Source organism: Falco punctatus (assembly GCF_963210335.1).
Source record: "Falco punctatus genome assembly, chromosome: 1".
Classification (NCBI taxonomy): domain Eukaryota; kingdom Metazoa; phylum Chordata; class Aves; order Falconiformes; family Falconidae; genus Falco; species Falco punctatus.
This window is the reverse complement of record NC_137580.1, coordinates 12,268,185-12,286,999: the sequence shown is the minus strand read 5'-3', so window position 1 is coordinate 12,286,999 and position 18,815 is coordinate 12,268,185. Positions and strand designations below refer to the sequence as shown.

The 18,815-nt window shown below is 40.7% G+C and overlaps 1 protein-coding gene across 3 annotated transcripts; it reads right to left on the bottom strand.

Annotated features, from left to right (window-relative positions):
- Positions 1 to 995: 995 nt before the first annotated feature.
- ELMOD2 (ELMO domain containing 2) lies at positions 996 to 18,804 on the bottom strand. 3 transcript variants are annotated; one of them, XM_080403178.1, is made up of 9 exons: positions 13,535 to 18,804; positions 13,218 to 13,365; positions 12,362 to 12,390; positions 10,922 to 11,016; positions 10,042 to 10,171; positions 8,972 to 9,105; positions 8,300 to 8,368; positions 7,030 to 7,163; positions 996 to 2,105 (listed from the first exon to the last, which is right to left on the bottom strand). In XM_080403178.1, the coding sequence occupies exons 2-9, from the start codon at positions 13,360 to 13,362 to the stop codon at positions 2,032 to 2,034; spliced, it is 810 nt and encodes a 269-aa protein (XP_080259304.1). In that variant the 5' UTR covers positions 13,363 to 13,365; positions 13,535 to 18,804; the 3' UTR covers positions 996 to 2,031. The 3 variants fall into 3 exon arrangements, with proteins under 3 accessions (XP_080259304.1, XP_080259303.1, XP_080259302.1); XM_080403177.1 differs by lacking the exon at positions 996 to 2,105 and adding an exon at positions 2,645 to 6,619 and having other exon boundaries at positions 8,987 to 9,105; positions 13,535 to 18,799; XM_080403176.1 differs by lacking the exon at positions 996 to 2,105 and adding an exon at positions 2,645 to 6,619 and having other exon boundaries at positions 13,535 to 18,791.
- Positions 18,805 to 18,815: the final 11 nt, after the last annotated feature.

Here is an 18,815-nt window from a genome sequence, read left to right as displayed (position 1 = left end):
GGAGTGTGCCTCAGCCTTTTGCTTAGCTAAAGCATGAGGCTCCAGCACCTGGGGCCATCCTTCAGACCCTGGCATCAACACCTGATGCTGTGGGAGAAGGCTGGGCCGTGACGCGCTCACCAGTTTAGATACATACTGAGGTGTAATGTTAAAGCAAGAACGAAAGCAAAGCAGTCACATCTATTACTGTGCCTCATCCTCTGGTTGGGGAAAAAAACATTTCTTTTATGCTATCTCTGTTTCTTTCCGCTAGAAGATAGTCTTGAGTCAGATGTTATATACTTCAAGTGGGAACTGTGTCTTTTGATGCTCATTTAGAATGCTGATTTAGTCAATAGTGAAAATATGAATTAGCCCAACAGCAAATAATTAGAACAAAACCGTGGCAGTGAATGCTACATTGGAACATGGCTAATAACAGAATCGTGACACAAGCTGGTAGTCGCAGTGTTGCTGCTACGAGTGTTTCAGTGCTGGGAATGCAAGGGATGGAAATACAGCAAGTTAGCCTCAACTGCAGTGCAAGATGCTCCCAATAAATGGTGGCAGATAACGTCTCGCAGCATGTCGCATCAGAAGGGAATTTAACTCTGGTTTTCTCTTTTCTGCAGTCTTCAATATCTCTGCTTATATTTCCTGCATAGCTGCGTCCTCATCCCGTTCTCTAAAATAACTGGTATTTGTGTAACTGACCAACTTGGCATTCGGGGTTTGGAGGAGTGGGATGTTTCTATAGTGCAGGGCCTGTTCTGTGCTTCCAAAGAAATAAAAATGACTACAGGTGACATCTTGTTCTCATGTAGTGGTATTCTGGTATGTTAATAGATGTGTTTGGCCTAAAATTCAGAGGCAGAAACAAAGGCTACCTGAGAAATCAAATGGAACTGAAAACCCGAGTAAATTATTTAATGTAGCTTATATGGAGATGAAGGCATGGTAGAAATGACAAAGGTAAAAAAATCTCTTGGTTTAAAACAAAAAAACAACAAAAAACAAAACCAAAACCCGAACACTAAAACTTATCAGGGTTTCTCTTTCTTTCTCCAGGGAAGTTCTCTAGAGTTCTTCCCCAACTCTCAGTCTTGTTCCTGGAGTTTTGCACTCCTGAAAAAAAATATCTGCATTTCCAGTTAACTTCCAGGTCCTTCGAACAAAACCCTTGTTGGTTTTTTTGGGGGGGTTGATTGGCTTTGGTTGGTTTTCTGTGGGTTTTGTGGTTTTTTTTTTAAAGCAAGGATTTCAAAAGCAACTGAAGTAAAGCAGTAATAAATCTTTACCGCTTGCAGCAGAGCATGGCAGCCTACCTGTGTAATATTCTCTTACATTCCATAATCAAAATTCTGGTCCATCACTAAAGAGAGCAACGTAGTGCTCTGGCTAAAGAAACTCAGCAAAACTACTCTGTCTCCTTCCAACACAACATGCTTTTAATATATGCTATACATCAAGGAAGTAAGGTCTGCTTTCCATGGCACGAACCATAAGAATTTGAAGCAAGGGATGCCACCACCCTACAGGTCAGGTGTAAGACAAAGTGAGAAGATGGACGGAGACACCCCTCAGCTTGCAAAGGAGGGCACCTTTGCTCTCACCTTTGGCGTGTGCCACACTCTGCAGCTGTGGCTTCCATCAGGAATAACAGGCTGAGGAAGGTCAGGGGAGTGAGAGTTAAATTAGGCCATAACACACATTTGTAACGTGTGTCGAGCTCGGACTTTCTGATTGCACCGTATCCTGTTACAACAGATGTAAGATTTCAAGTGGACTTGCATGTAAGCATGTTTTCCTGTGGTATCACACTAATCTTGAGAGTTAAAAGCAAACACTTTTTGTATGGATCTGTCAGATTTAGATCTTACTCCTTTCTTCCGGTGTTTGATTTAAGGCACGTGTCATGGATGATGATTTACAAACTAGAAGATGTGAGCCAGCTAGCCTTTGTTGCAGCTGTTGTGTTTTCCAGTTCAGCTTCCACAGACACGGCTGTTCTGCTGCCTGCCATTTCAGCAGCTTGTGCTGGAGTGCTGTTTCCTAATAATGCCTTTCCCAGGCACAAACGCAGCCCACTACGAGAACCACAGGGACCTCTAAGCAAATTCTCAGAGCTGGAGAGGGGGGGAAAAAAAAAATACGAAGGGATAAAGCTTTCTGCCATATCACAGTGCGCGTGCGTGAACTGAGAGCAGGGCTAACTGGAACTTGTTATGTTTTTCTAGCAGGCCATAACACACTAATGTTGACAATATTTTGGAGTAACTGGGTTTTTTTATTATTTGCTACCATTGTAAACATCTTTCTATTACATAGACATCACAGTTTACATTATTGCTTTAATATTGTGGTAAACAGAAATTGCTATTAGTATGCAGCTATCTAAGCACAGTGTGATAAGAAGAAATTGCCCACAAGCTGTCTTGGGCTGTGGGTTTTTTCTCCCCTAGAGAAAGACAATATACAGACCGGTACAACAAACACCGGTCCAGAGACTGATCGCTCGTGTACTACAGCAACACAAAACAAGTATGACAGAGAAACAATAGGTTACACCTTTACCACGCATTCACTAGCAAGTATTTTCAAGAATACTGACTGTTGAACTCCCACCTAACTAAATACAAACTTTTTCATCACAATATTTCTTAAAAAAAAAAAAAAAAAGGCTAAATATTTTTTTATAAAATATTTCTTTTTTAAACTAGGATGAAAAATCAGGAAAATGAATGCTTGGGGCTTTGTGTGTGTCTTTCATTTTTTTTGTTTTGTTTTTCAAAGAGTAAAAATCCAAAACTATTTATCTGAGGTGCTTAAAATTGGCCCCTTTTCCTATTTATTGTCCTTTAGGACAAAATGACAAAATGCCCTGTTCTTTACAGTGCTGTACCAGATGGCAGAAGCACAACCAGTTTAAAAACATTCTCAGTTTCTTCCTTCCTAAGTAGCACCATCTTCAAATCGCTTTCCAACCACGTTGGTTACTTATGAAACAATGCATTTACTTAGTAAAAAGACTAGATTTTGCTTTTGCTTGTGGTCAAACTTCTACTTATCTTCAGACTAATTAGTTCAGGGAGTGGCACCATGTTTCAAGTGTACACTAAACAACAAAAGTGGAGGTAGTTTGTTAGAAGATTTGCTACAGGAAACAACAAAAAATTTAGAGAACCACCTTGTTGTCTTCAGGTTTAGATTATTTTTTTCTAAATTGCATATAAGCTTTCACACAGTGAATGTTTTAAAGAGGCAGCAAGTTAGAAAACTAACAGTACTTGTGAATTCTAGTAACACATATTTTAAAACACAACAGTTAATAAATAACAAGAGAATTTACCAATGTTTCAAGACTCTTAGAATAAAAATAACAACAAATTGATTATATCAACTTGCAGGAAGGTGGCCTACCTCCATTTTGAATCTTCCATAACCTTAGGATTGTCACCCTACAACACAGTTAGTATAAAATACCACTGACTAGTCAAACATCGTTCTTCCCTTCCCTAAACACAATTTTACCTTTTTCCATATATTTTCTAGCTACCACCATAATACAATTAGCCTACCACTGGGGCAAAACAGGGATGCCCAGTACTAGTCTACCTACGCACAGTGACTCCTAGACAGAAGGACTGGGCTACTTGTTCATAGGAAGCTACATGCAAATCCTAACTGTTTACTGGGGAGTTGTATTGGAGCCTAACATAAACATTCACCATAGTTACTACATGCAAACTAATGAATTCCCATATATCTCACTCATCTGATGATGGCTGGCTTTACTTTTTTTCCTTGTATACCGCCACAGTTTACTCCCATCTAACACTTGGATTTTTTTAAAAAAAAATGACTATGCATCTCACATCTGCCTTAATCTACATTCTACACTAAAACACCTTAGGTGTGTGATAGGACATCTGAAACTTGATGGTTGGGCTTTAAAAGCCACAACAGTAATTAAACCATCAGTCTCCTCCTGAACAAGGAACAGAGTGAAAGTTTCGGGGCTGGAAAGAGGACAGATTTCTTTTTGGCAACAGTTGCAAAAATCGGGGGGGAAAAAAAAAAGGTTGCAGAGTCTAGCATGGGGGTACTTGTTAGCAAGCAGTAGATGACAATAGAGACTGGGATCTCCTTTCCTGCTGCTGCTAAACATACTGGGGTGGCTTCTGAAATTTAAAAGGTCAGTCTCACGTCACCTGCAAAGGAAATCTACAAGCAATTATTAATGAAGGAAGACAAACATGACAGAAGATGAGGCTAGAAAGTGACAGACAACTAACCTCTCGGCCACTGGGAGAATGTCCGCTTTCCACTTCCTCCCTCGGATTTTAGGGATGTACAGTACAGTATCTACAAGGGTCAGAGAACCAGAGCTCTGCCGCACGACCCAAATCCCAGAACACTCTCCATGGGATCTCAGCTTTTTCAGTGGTGAGAATTCCAGGACCCAAGTACCTCAGAGCAGCAGAACTAGGCTTCCTGCGGTCAGTTTTGTACCTAATCCAGTCACTTTAGCTGTTCAGTTTACACACCATGGCATAACCATAAATATGCTCCCTCCAAGCATCTTAACATTACTTTTTTTTTTTTTTTTTTTAGTAGAGCAGCATCAACCCAACACAGATGAAATTAACCCTTCTCCACCCTGCACATGTTGAACTTGAGAACTGTTTAACTCTTGTTTGTACCTTGCGTATCATAAAAAGAACCCAGAACTGCATTACCTCCTACACACCCCCTGTCTACCCTGATCAGGAGCTTTCCCACAAATAAAAGACCACTGACACCCAAGGGCTCAAGAGCAACTGGGTGGATGCAGTGCAAGAAGCCCCGCGTTACACAAAACCGACTCACAGAACTACTGAGGTGGGAAGGCACCTCTGGATGTGTGATATGACACCACCACCTTGTCCAACCCCCTGCCTAAAGCAGGTGCTTAGGACCATGTCCAGTTGGGTTTTGATTATCTCCAAGGAGATGTTGTATTAAATACTATTAACAACACGTTTAATACTTATGTAGTGTAACATTACTCATTACAAAATGGGGCTTGTCTTTTTTTTTCTTCTTGCTTTCAGCGTTTGTATTCTTCAGGAATCTCTTCATGATTAGTCATTGACTAGAAGTTAACTAATTTACCTGAGATGATTTAAAAAAAATAAAAGGCATGAAAGCTTCTGTTAGCATACAAATTTTGTGCCACTGTGTGCTATTTAGGTATATACTGAAAGAGTCTTTCCCAAGTAAATCAAGCTTCTAAGGGTATGATCTGGTTACAGAATCATAAAAATGCTGATTGAATAAAGCAGAAGGCACTTATTTAATAGTAGGTTTTAGAAAATGAAGTGATGGTCATACCAAATCTGTTTAAAGTTACTCTAAGCAATAATTAGTTACAATATAGATATGAAGTCCTGTTGACTAGATTGTCTGAGGATGCCAAGACTAAGCAACACATCGCAGTTGCATCCCTTCCATGGAAAATACATCTTTGTCAGAGACTTGTACTCAGGTGTGGATTTATTTTCACAAAATAGGAACTGCAGCTGCAATGAAGGTTTTTACAAGTGAACTTTATAAAAGGGCTAATCTAACTCTCTTGTACTTCCCACTGAGAATACTCCGTTAGCTGCTAAAAGAAAGGGCTGACAACAGACAGACAGTCAAACAACCTGAGCAGATTCAATCAGATCAGAAAGAATTGTATATTTTTACAGTAAGAATATTTTTAGGAGTAGCTTTAGTCTGAGGATCTGATCCTCACACTGATGATCTGTAGTTCTTTTTGTTCGTTTGCAAACTAAGCTTTTTTCCAAGCATAGGAATTTGCTGACACAAATCCATAGATAAAAAAAAAACTTCCTTGGAAGTAATTTCTAGTAAGTATGTCAGTATGTTGATGGATTAAGCCTCTCCTCCAAAATAATAAGCAACTAATACATCCCCTTTGTGGACCTCTTCATTACAGAAAAATTTAACATGGATGAGTGTCAACTACATGTACAGAACAAGAACACAAAAAGTCTAAAACCGGAGTAACTTCAATTTTAAAAAGTTTTTAAAAAGACAATTAACAGTCAAACCTATTCATGGAAAACATGATGCAGCATAAATATCTGCTTCATGTTCCTGCGCCAAGAAGTATTAAAGAAATTGTGAAAGCAAGTGATTCAGAGGCTCTTCAGATTTGTGGGTTGGTTTTTGTGTTAGTGTGTTGGTTAGGGGTTTTGTTTGTGGGTTGTTTTGTGGTTTTTTTTATAAAAAGCTGTCCTTTGGAGAATAGCATATAAAGAGCTGTAAACAGAAGTTGATTGTCCAAGCTTTCTTAACTGAATTTTGATTATTTTTTTAAAATGTAAAAAAAAAAAAAAGTTCTGTTATTAAACAGTTTTTGGTGAAACATGCAAAACTTCCATCCAAATGCATAATTCCATTTGTGATGCAGAACCTCATACACTGCAGAGGAGTTAAGGTTTCTTTGTATTTTGTAAGGTTAGTATCACATCACAATCCAGTAGAAGTCCCTTAATTTTTTCATGGAATTTCTCTCTGTACTGGTTGAAGTGCATAATGCTTTCTGGTTCTTCTTCAAACCAGAACTTGTCAAACTCATAAACCAGATAACCTGTGAAGAAAATAAAATCTGCAAAAATGACCTGCAGAGTTTTCTACCTTTATCTAGCTAGACTTAGAATGATCCCTTAGACTCTATTCAATCCCTTAAAACAGAGGCTATTCCATCCCGGTCAACTGCAGGTTTTTGGACACTGTAACAATGAATAAAGAAAAAATAATCTACAAATACTGAGCTTTCAGACTGCAGTCTCTAATATATAGAAAGCCACCCAAATTTATCCCTTAAATGCACGTTTCTGTAGCACATACAAGCACCAGGTGCATTTCCAACACCTGATCCAGAAGATAAACAGCTTGCTCTGCCTAATGAGAAAAGAGCAGAAATGCACTCAAAAAAACCTAACCTGTGTTGCAGGCCTCCCCAGAGCAGTCTGTACTAAAGAAGCTACGGATACTTACAGTAAAACTGATGGAAGTGCTCCATCTGTGGCAATCCAGAGACCATGTTGTACAGATGAGACTTTAAAGCACCATTCTTAAGTAAGCTGTATGCCATTTCTGTCAGATTGATTCCAACTATTGCATAAGAATATCTGCAACACCAATCATAGGTCACGTTTTACCTTATGGATCTGAAATGGTCTATATTAAGGTAACTGTAGAGTCAATTTTTTCTGATGGTGCTTGTGGACAAGCTGACTCCGGCCTACAGACCACTCTTCCCATTCCCTGGTGCATCCAATCATGTAGAAAGTTATTTTAAAATGCTAGTTTTCTATACGATAGTATGGCAAATGCCTCCATTAGGCAATAATGAGATGCTAAGGCTAATCAACATTGACCTCCATCTGCTCATTTGAAATAATTACATCTGCTGGAATATTAAAAATCTGACATCAAAAATGTTTGTTACAATATAAATGGACTGGCCATCTCAACCTCTTCAAGCTGGAAAACCCTGGTTTTCTATTGCACGGCACAGGAAAAAAAAAGGGATTAATTTGTGTCAATGATATGGGTATTCAATTGATCTAAACATCTTGGATATCCTATTCATGACCTAGTTGCGTGAGGCAGTATGATTTACAATTGAAGTCACGAAAGCCTCTCATTCTTGGTAGGTGGCCGAGTTAACTGGGGACTAGATGGATCAGGTGATAGGCACAGGTTTACCAGCTTCCCTCTGCATCAGACTCGTTTTAGAGGATATTTCCCTGTAAAATGAGCTAAATGTATTAATACACAAAGTTTTCAGAAATGAAGTTAAAGCTGAACAACAAAATATCTGTTTGTAGATGCTTACTACAGAACAGAAACCTAGCAAATAAAGTGACCTTAAGAGATAATCTATACCATCCCCACGCAGGACTAGTACAAAGGCCAAAAAACTAATATTCATTTCTAAATCAAACCTAAGCTTATTACAAATAAAGCTAACAATTACGTTAAAGGTGTTCACTGTGCTAACCAGAGCCAATACTTTGCAATATTTTCTGTCCCAACAAGTCTATTCTGGAGGAAAAAAAAAAAAAAAAAGCTGCACATAATTCCCAGCCTGAAATTTACTTCTGTGTTCAGTTTTTCACGCCTTTCTGCTTTGGCCCTTTTTTTCATCCTTTAATGGAAAAACACACAAATATTTTCCTCTTTATTTTCAGGACACACACTTGGCAATCTTCACATGAGCTCTTGCACAGAACAAGCCAGGAAAAGTCATATAGTGACTTACCCCAGCTTTGGGTGATTTGAACGAGAAAGGATCTGACGAGCTTCATCAGTGTAATGCTTACTGAAATACCTGTCAATGTAAAACAGAATCTTCCGTTATTTTTTTTTAAGATCATATGAAAAAATATTAACGCGTTCAACATAAAAACATGTAGCTTTAAAGCTGACAACTACTCTGTACTGAAAAATGGCAAAAAATGAAAACCAAGGAGAAGGTAGCAAATTAGATTATATTCAGCATGAACCAATACAGTAAAAAAAAAAAAAAAATCATTGTGTCTGAACATCAAATAAGAAGTTCATTCTAGTCTGCAAATTAGCTTAGCAAAGTTATGCAAACCTGGGTTTTTTTCATTACAGTAATTCAGGATTTTTTTAAACTTCTGACATGTTACTTTCTAAGTTATAACCTACTGAATCTATCATATGACAAGAAAAAAGGTGTCTTGGGTAACTTTCTGTTGCTCCCCTTGCTTGTTGGCCTCTACCCAACCACGTTTACAGATGTGCAGCTGCCAGAAATGTTGACTTATTTAGAAAACACTAGGCTTTGCTGTACAGAAGCTACCACTTATATTTGCTTCTATTCAGTCATTATTAGAAACAACACTAACTAGAGAAAATACACAGATACTGAAAATTAGTTACAACATAAATACTTCTTTTCACTTACACCAGATTCACTAACCCCAGCAGGCCCATTCCTCTGAAGTCTGTTTTGGGATCATCGCCTTGGAAGCCAATGTCACACCACTGCTTGGTGATTCTGGCCTTCAGATTCTCATGAGGCATCAGCAAATTCCAAAGCTGCACAAATATGCTTCCATGTTATGCACAGCTGCTAAAGTATTCCAGGTCACATCATTCAGAACACTTGCTGCTGCACATTAGAAACCATTCACCAAGGAACAGGATACAATCTGCATGCTGTTCTTTTCCGTTAGCGGCAATCTGGAGTCACACTACAATGGCTTATTTCAGCAATTATGAAAATTTCTACATTTAACATTAAATGCGATAATTCCCCTTCACAGACATAAGCCGCTGCATCAACACTAAAGAAACAAAGACTTTGTTTCACTTCAGAAATTAATTTATGCATCATTTTCTAACAGGACAGCTATAAACCGAAATACAAATTCTCGGTGAATGCTTACTTAACGTGTCAATGTTGGGACTTGTGTAGCAAGTTAATTATGAAATGCTAAGAAAATGACATGCTAATATATTTGCACAGTAGAAGCTATTGAGAAAAGCCTTGAGCAGTATTATGCTATTTGCTTGGTATTATTTATTCTTACCTAAAATACATTACTGATTGGTTTATCTTCCAGCATTAGACTACCCTCTTTGACATTGATGGGATGCAATATAAGAAAACACTAGTGTCTTTTTTATTTAGTAATTATTCATTTACAATGTTAGACATGTGCATAAGGTTAAATATCTTTTTAGTTAGGATTCCTCAGTGACCCATTACAAAATTGTTTTCCTACTTATTTGTTGTTGTTACGTCTGATTTCACATAAAATAATCCCAGAGCAAGTAATTCTAGTTTACTAATTTGTTTTGCTTTAATGTTGCATTTCAATGTGTCACTTCAATAATCGCTTAGCAGTTCACAAGTAGAAAAGAGCTTTAAATAGGCCAGCTGGTAAGAATACTACTGATAAATCAAGCTGTTGGACTTGGAGGGGAAAAAACCCAAACAAACAGCTTTTGTATTTAAAATATTATTTTTACCTCAATTAACTGTTCCTCATGTTCTTCATTTTCCGAATCATATGGGACCTTCCTCAGATTTTCCACATTCAAATACAGTTTTTTATAACCAGATATCTGCAGTAAGGATATATGCAGATTTGTCTTAAACCTGAAATAACAAAAACACCACCACACAGAAGCTGTTAAAGAGGCGTAGTCAGCCATAAATTATTGCTTGAACTACCAGGTAAGACCTTTCTTACCTTAATGCAATTTGAACATTAGAATTAGGAGTGCTTTACATTTATCTTTCAAACTAAAGCATACTGGTTAAATATACTAATATATGGAACTTATTTTTACTTAGAAAAACTCTCAGTCAAGCCCTGTCACTTAAATTATGGAAGAAAAAGCTAAATAGCTAAAATCTGTGATGACACAAGAAAACTCCATATACCATGCTGACTCTTGTTACCTTCACTTACCCCCAACCTTTTTCTAAGTCTTAAAATGAAACTGTCAGAAATATTTATAGCTTCAAAGAAGCATTTCACAAACCTTAAAATTTTGACTATTGACAATATTTCCTCTCAGCTACTCATAATTACTTATACTGATGAACAGAAACAATATCTAAGCCATTACATACAGTTCACGTAATCAACCTATGCAATAATCATATTACTTAGAAATAAGTAGTAACAGAAGGGACTTACAAGATAGAGATGCATTTATCCCAAATCCATGTCAAGTAAAACTTCACAATTTATTTTCTAGAACTCAAGAGGATGAAACCATACCTTAATTTCTAATTTCATTGTAAAGATGTGTGCTTAAATATTTTATCAGATTAAGCAACTGCAAGAACGTGCCAGAATTGTCTGGAATGAAGAACTTAATGTTCGGGTTCCAAACATACCTTGTATCCTTCTGTTCAATTTTCTTTTCTTTCATTACATCTCTCACACACTTCTCTACTTCAGCTTCCTCAACATGTACGGCATTTCTTAAAACCTAGGCAGTTAACACAGTAAAAGGCTTAATAAGGAACGCAGAAATCTATCTACTTTATTCTTATTTCTCAGCTTCTGTATACCTGGCATGTATGTATTCTTTACTATCAAAGGAGAACTGTCAAGTTTATTGCAACTGTCTACAACAAATGGGCTCAACTCGCATATAAAAGGTATATATAAAAGGTATTAATTACATAAAAGCATAATTTATAACTGTCAGACTGTAAACAACAATTACACAGAAGTCCCACAAAGAATAAATAAAGAGCTCAAGAGTTTCTTAGTCCAGGTTCTTGTTTGCTTTCAAGTGCTGAATTGAAAGATGTTTTTCCTAATCCAATTGAAACAAACACAGCTACGGAGGAGCAGACGTGATAAAACTTCAATAAGGAAATAATGCTTCAGAATTAGGAGAGCTAACAGAGTTGAGGTTTCAATGCTGGTGTGAAACAAACAAACTTGATGTAAGACACTGCTCTTTTGCAGTCTGCTAGCGTTTGCCCTTTATTCTAGAAATGACAATTATACAGTGCCCACCTAAAATCACAACAATTTTACTTCGTCTTCTAAACTTTTTATGGCTACAGTGCATTCTTTAACAGAATTTGTGCTAACACCAAAGCAGCTTCATTTCAGTAAAGCAAAAGGTTAACTCTTATAAAATTGAATGTTAATACATTTGACTTAATTAAGAGATGCTAAAAGATTTACCCATACTGTGCTCTACTGCAACAAAGATGCTTGTGGCAGTTACTAGTTCTTTCTCAACATCACAAAAGGCAACAAACACAACATACAAAAAGGCAGAATGCAGCCACCTCACTGTCAAAAGAGGAAAAGTTTTGTTCCAGATATACAAATTTGAGGGTTTCAAGTGTCAGCTTATGTCTAACTGCTACAGTACAACTGGAATGAGCTTGTCAGTTAAATGTCTACCTGCAAACTCGCATGACATTTTTTTTCAACAACTCAAGACACCGTTGCATACACTGGGTTTAACTGCTTTGTCCGTATCACACTTCTGGTTTCTACAAAACCAGCAAAAGAGACCGGTGTGACAGGGAGAACTGACCCTCTTCAAGAACAGCAGCTCTAACGACTTGTCCAACTTCCTGCTAGAGAGCAGGTGATCTTTCAGAGAGACGGAAGCAAATAGGGACATGGGGCTATTTCTGAGAAACCCTGACTAACCCTAGCATCCAGAACCCAAAATGCTGCTCTCTCCCCTCTGCCTTTTATTCCTCTACTTTCCTCCACCCCCAGAAAGTAAATGGACATGTTCTTTTCTGGGATCTGATGCTGAAAGAAGGTTTAATTACAGTTTAATCTCTAGCATCTTTTACCTTACTCTTTGATGATTCCAGTGAATGTTCTGTAATACAAAAAAAAAATGTCAGAGTTAAATTGAACTGAGTTGTTTTAAATCAATGACAATGGGTGTTCTTGTGGCATGCAGGTAGTATAAAATTTTGCATCCCTTATATACATGTAATGAATGAAAAATCACTGCACCTTAGAATCAACAGGTATCAGGTAACTGAAGGTCTTAGTTTACATGGATCCTTTTATCGCCCTCCAGTACAATGCTGAAAGGAGACTTGGATTTTTTAAAACATCCATCAGTTGTACAAAGACAAAGCTGTCAAGAGAAGAACGTCTCCTTTCTCAGAAATGTTTTTGTGTTTATTGCAGACAATAAGGAAGCAAAGTCACTTCCTCAAACTGTTGTTCAAAGGGTGAGAACTGTAAGTAGATACTTAAATTACTATTTTTGACCAGAATTCTGCATCAAGCAGAGCGGTGCAGTTAAGCACTCGTCGTGTGTGTGTCGTGTCCCCCGCAGCAGGCATCTGTGTCTGCTCTGCGGGGCTTTTTTTAGTAACAGGCACGTAAAAACAAAGGCAAAGCTTGGGGAATGTTGAGATTTCCGACCCCCCTTTTGCAGCGAACTGGAATTACCCTGGCGAGCGGGCGAGGGAACTAAACCTGGCACTCTGAGGTAAATTCCTCAGGGAACAGGCGGGAAGGCGGGGCGGGCACAGCGACCCAGGACAGGCCGGGGACAGGCACCGCTTCCCACCTCCCGCTTTCCACGGCGTTTCTAAAGAGCTCTCCAGAGGTAGTAGCCCCCACCCCAACCCCGGGCCGGCAGGACAGCCCAGCCCCCCCCCCCCCCCCCCGGCCGGTAGCCCCCATTACCTATGCTCAGTGTCCGCCGCGCCCCCGCCCCGCAGCCGTCGAGGAGGCGCTGCAGCTCGCACTTGCCGGTGAGCAGCCTCCACAGCCACTTCAGCCAGAACCGCACGTAGCTGCTGTACAGGAAGCCCCACAAGTGCACCAGCATCTTCTGCGGGAAGAGAGCCCCGCGTCAGCGCCCGCGCCCCCAGCCTCGCCCCCCGCGCCTCCCGCCCCCGCCAGAGCCCTCCGGGAAGGCCGCCCGCCCGCGTCCCCTCAGCGCCGCGTCCCCTCAGCGCCGCGCCGCCCGCCTGCGCCGCCAACGGCCGCCCCGCGCCCACCGTGGCGGCGACCTAGCGGCGCCCAGCCGCCCCCCGCATCCCGCCGCCGGAAGCCGGCCTGCCCCGGCCCGGAAGTGATGGCGGGGCGGAAGTGCCGGTGTGGAGGGGCCGGGGGCCGTTACCGGCCGCGCCGCGCTCTCATCGGGGAGCCGTAACGGCGCCCCGTCCCGCTCCCCCGCCCTCCCTCTGCCACCGCCTTTCTGCCGAGGGGCGAGCGGGCGGCCTAGCTCGGGGAGCGCCGCCTCTTGCCCCCTTAGCCCGGGGCAGGCGCAGGCCGCCCCCGGTAGCGCCGGGGAGGCCGGCCCTGGGCCCTCAAGGCTGAGCCCGGCGGGCCGTCCCGCTGGCCACCGCCTCCAGCCCGCTGGCGGCGGCGTGCAACACGGCTGGGGATCGCTTGTGCTCCTTTAGTGGTCACAAAACCGTGCCTGAAGGCTCCTTGCTATGCATACATATATATATTTATACATACAAGGTGCCGCTATAGCTGAAGGCAACGCTACCGGGAAGGACGCTGGGGATTTAGTTGGGCTCGGCGCTTCTAAGGGGGGGTGCTTTGCCGTGGCTGAAGGGAAGAGGTTCAGCCCAAGCGTTTCATTTAGCTCCCGGTTGCTGCGCCCATTGTGTTTGGTTGTAATTAACGATTGTTTTGGTAAATATGGGTTGAACAGTTCCTCTGAGGGCAGCGGAAGGGGTGCCCGTTCCTCTGAATTGTATGCAAAATTTGGAGGGTTGAAAGACAGCTGACAGACTTGCTTGACCACATTCTGGTACTTTTTTTTTTTTTTTTTTTTTTTTGATGTGAGGAAATTGAAGCACCTTTTGTACAGAATCAAAAGCCACCCAGCAGGTCTGGTGGCCTGTGGCCCACAGAGGATTTCTGAGGGTGGGCCAACACGTCTGGCACCCTCCCTTTGGAGGGGTGCAGAGTTTCATGTGGGGGAAACCTTGATATGTGAGCTTCAGTTGTTCGCAGATCTGATTCCTGCTCCTCACAACCACGAGGAGAGGCGGTGCATGTTGAGGCAGCAGGTGGTTGGTTTCTTCAGTGTAACTTCTTAAGCAAGTAATCTGGTTTTTAAAGCATTGGCATGCTGCTGGACAAAAATAAACTAATAAATATTTCCCTTTATTAAAAAGTATTCTTACTTGGTGAGAGGATGGCGTGATGGTTCTATCGCGTTACCTACACATAAGCCAAAAAACAGAAAACACCTTTAAAAAGTATCAAAGATCTAGTGCCTAAGAACTGGTAAAAGGAATTGGAAGAAAGAAATTCATCTGCGTTGCAAGGCCTGGGTAAGCTACAGCTCCTGCTTAGCTTGTATGTGAGACAACTTTGAGCAAATAATCCAGATCAAGAAAAAAGACTGTGCTACACCTCCCATCTGGCCATTTGGCCGAGCACTGGTGCTGCTACGGTGTTTAAACACAGGTAGGCTGAAAGTTTGTCCTCGGGAGAATCCTGGCTTCAGCAGCAGCGGGGTGTTAACAGTCTGGTGTTGGGAAGGCAGAGGAATTGTAACAGCATGAAGAAATGGAAGGGTGGTCAGGTCCTTGCTGTCACTTCCTTATGCCCACGTGTGGATTGCTCTCAGTTCATTAGGAGCATGAGCTACCGGAATTACTTAGAAAGTCCAGCAGGTGCATCCTTAAAGTGTGGGTCTGTGCGAACAGCATGGACATTTCTAGCTGATGAGACTTTTCTTGATGTATATCAAAATAAAACTTAACTGCTTCAAGAGTTTCACTTTCCGTTGCATCTTAATGGATTAAAGAGTTCATACCAATACAAATACAGGTTTTCCTGTTATTTATACTTAAATAGAAATTCCTTTTTGCATGGATTGTGGACAACCGAGGCAACTTCTACTACAGATTTTGGAATTTGTTCCACTTTCTATTTTGGTTTATGACAATCTTAAACTTTATCGTAACAATAAATACAGTACATGATCGTTGTTTTCTTAGTCAGTTCTCTTTGCTTCCAGTCTCCGGGACTGACGTGTAGAGTATCCGGTGTTGACAATACATTGCACCATACTTGTTTTTGTTATAATTAGATTTGTTGAGGTAAGCTTGACAGTTTTTGAGGTCTTGTTCTAAAGCGTTTCTGAAATGCAAGAGTTTAAAAGATGCCAGTTTTTATCTAGTGTGTACTTTTTTTTTGCTCATACAACATTTTCATTACTTAAATCTGTTTTTTAAAGTAAAATCTGCAACCAGTTACATTTATTTATTTAAAAATATTAAAGCACGTGTTTTGGACAGGTTTTTTACAGCTTGTTATAACTCACAAAACAGTGAGCGTGTTTGATTTTACACAACTGTTAGTACCTGAATCATGCAAGATGCTTCTGTATTGTCATGTTCAGTCAATCCATAAATTATATTAGGACAGTCAAAAATATAAAGTGGTAGCTTGAGAGAAAGAGTTCTAGCTTCCTCTTTCTGTGTTCAGTAGTTGGCTTCCAATATTACCTTCACAGAGACTTTGGTTGGAGGAAAGATAATGATCTTTTGTTTACCTTTTAAAATCATGTTTCTTAGGTGAGAGCAGAGCAAATAAAAGGGGACTTGAACCAGCAATATCAGTTGGATCTCTACACGGTCAGAAAACTTTCCATGGCAGCAACTATTACCTATTGTTACTGGTAGTTATTCTTTGTTCCTGTACCCTTGTAGATCAAGGACAGCTGCAACCCGCATGCAAAATAATCCATTGCTTGTTTCACCCATGAGCCTGTATTTTGTCAAATATTTATTTTAATCTTTCTTATCTCTCCTCCTGCTTACACAGAGATGTGTGAAAACAGTATCGAAAATGTGACACAATCATCTTAGCATTCAGCTACAAAGCATGAAGGCAAGCCTAGAAACCCTTTTCTTGCAGGCAAGCCACCTCAATGGAACTAGTCCATTGAATGACTTGCTTAGTGCTAAGTATTACAGGTTATGCAGCAACATGTTCTATACAGTATTTTTAAAGATGATCAGTTCGCCAAAACGGCAGAAAGTCTGCTGCTGAGAGGCAAAACTGGTCTGAAACATTTAACACGCCACACACACCCTCCAACAAAACCCCTGCACGTCTTATTCCAGTTGTACATAGTTCTTGAGCATGTGAAATAACATATGTAGAGAGCGCTGGGAGGAAGACGTTAGGAAAGCATTAAGTGAGTAAGGGAGCCTGCTTGCAAGTAGGTCCCAAGGCAGTGGAAGTTCATGGCATTTTCAGTGATCGGGTATTTAGATATTTTTTTTTTTAGGAACGCTTAATGCACTACCTCATAGTAAGTTAATGCGCTAGCCCAAGAAGTCAGTATTAAGTAAATGATCACCACAACGCAGCATGGCTGAGTAAACTGTGTATGCTTTATAGTCAGCCTTAATAAATAACATCTAATGCATTCAGTGGCAGTCTCCACAGACATTCCCTCTACAGTGTGTAGGTTTGTTATTAGTTTCTGGAAATATGTGGTGGTTTGGGGCTTTTTCTTACTGGTTCTGAAAATAAGCTAAATTTGAACATGTGTTAGAGTTCTGTTATTCTTATCTCCATTGGCCTTCTTCCTTGACCACATCATTTACATGTTCACTTTGGCTTTGTAACAGATAAAACAACAGCCAGTCAATTCAAAGGCATTTTGTTCATTACATGGGACACATTTAATGCTTACTTGTTACTCCTAGTTCTAAACCTCTATTTTACTGCAAATGTACTAAAGTCTACATTGGTCTTCCATCAAAAGTATAGTGCTTTTAGTTTGTCAGCTTGGAGAGGGAAACAGCGATGGGGAGGCAACAGCATGAGAGAACTTGAGTCGTAATCACATTGGTTAGTATGAACAATTACAAATAGGTATTCAAAATGTAGCTTAGAGAAAATTTGTCTGTAAAAATATTAATGATACAGTCAGAAACAGAAGGAGGCGGGAGGTTTAGAGTGAACGAGTGTAGATCAGGAATAGTGAGGTCTCACTTAAGGTTTCACAGTGGTTCATGGAGCCATACTCAGATTTTTAGTTCTCCATTTGTACAGCGATGCAGGCTACTATCAGTCTCCTGCATCATTAATGAATAATAACATTTGTAATTCAAAATAATTAGTAAACAGAGAAGTAAATGCATCCATATCATCATTCAAACACAGGAAGGTTACAGTAACCTCTCAAGAGCAACGAAGTACCATTTGGGGAGTCTAAGATTAACTGTCAAAACAGGACATAGATACACTGTTGGCAGTATATACAGAGTGGCACATGCACCAGGCAGCGATCGCATTGGGCCTCCCGCGGGCTTGTGCCTGGACACCAGCGTTACAGGGTTTTGTTTCGCTTTACACAACAGTATTCCAAATGATTTTGGGTTTTGGTCTAAGAGGAGATGTAGTTGTTAAGCACACAAATAGAGAAAGGGAGGGAAGAGGTTGTGTATTAAGAATATAAGCATATTTTTATAAACCAAATTATATAAAATACTATATCCTTTGGGTAAGTAAGGTAATAAATTATATAGGCTAGTAATAAGTTAAGGAAGTAGGTTACAGAGTAGGTAGCGAGCAGCTTACTGCTTTAATCAGTGACCCAAGTCCAGTATGATGACAGTTATCCTTTAGGTCTTTGCAGCACAGAATGGGAAACTGTATGTTCATCAGTGCAGGTGTGGAATGGGGGGTACGTTTGTGAGCAGGTAGAGAACACGTCAAAGTGAAGGCCACCAGCTCCCTGCTGATCAGGTATAAAAAGGAGGGCCTTTTTTCTTATAAAACAGGTGGTTTATTAGAACTGTGTCCCTCTAACAGACTGTGGGCAGCCCGGCAAGTAAGATATCCCTTCCCTGTTTAAACTACATTATAGAAGACGTCTTCTGAACGGTGACAATTTTTTTGTTTGCTTATGGATTGCTGAGGACGTAGGAAGGAGAAGAGGTGTGCCTGCCATGGTGGGAAACCACGTGTGCGGGTGGACGAAGCAAAATGCCTTCACCAGCGTACATCAGAACTGCATCAGCTTAGATCCCTGCGGCTGCTTTCCTTACTTTAACGATGAAGCAAAAAGCTTTATTTCTTTACCCGAGTGCTAAACGCAGGTATCAATTGCTTGGCTTCCTGACACAGTCTTACAAGCAGCACGCAAGCAAACGCACCGTTGGCTTTGGATGTACCGGATAAGCGGTTCGGCGGTGTGACCCGGGCGAGGCAGCACCTGCCAGCCGCTGGGGCCGGGGTCCCGGCGTGCGGAGGGCTCTGCGGCGGCAGGCTCACGGCCCCGCGGCCCGCAGC

Excerpts from the sequence above, each read along its gene's own strand:
- ELMOD2 (XM_080403176.1), bottom strand. The coding sequence starts at position 13,362 with ATGCTGGTGCACTTGTGGGGCTTCCTGTACAGCAGCTACGTGCGGTTC. Across the intron at positions 7,164-8,299 it reads TCAAATCACCCAAAGCTGGG|ATATTCTTATGCAATAGTTG; the intron begins GTAAGTCACTAT and ends TTGGTGTTGCAG. Across the intron at positions 6,620-7,029 it reads GCACTTCCATCAGTTTTACT|GTTATCTGGTTTATGAGTTT; the intron begins GTAAGTATCCGT and ends TTTTCTTCACAG.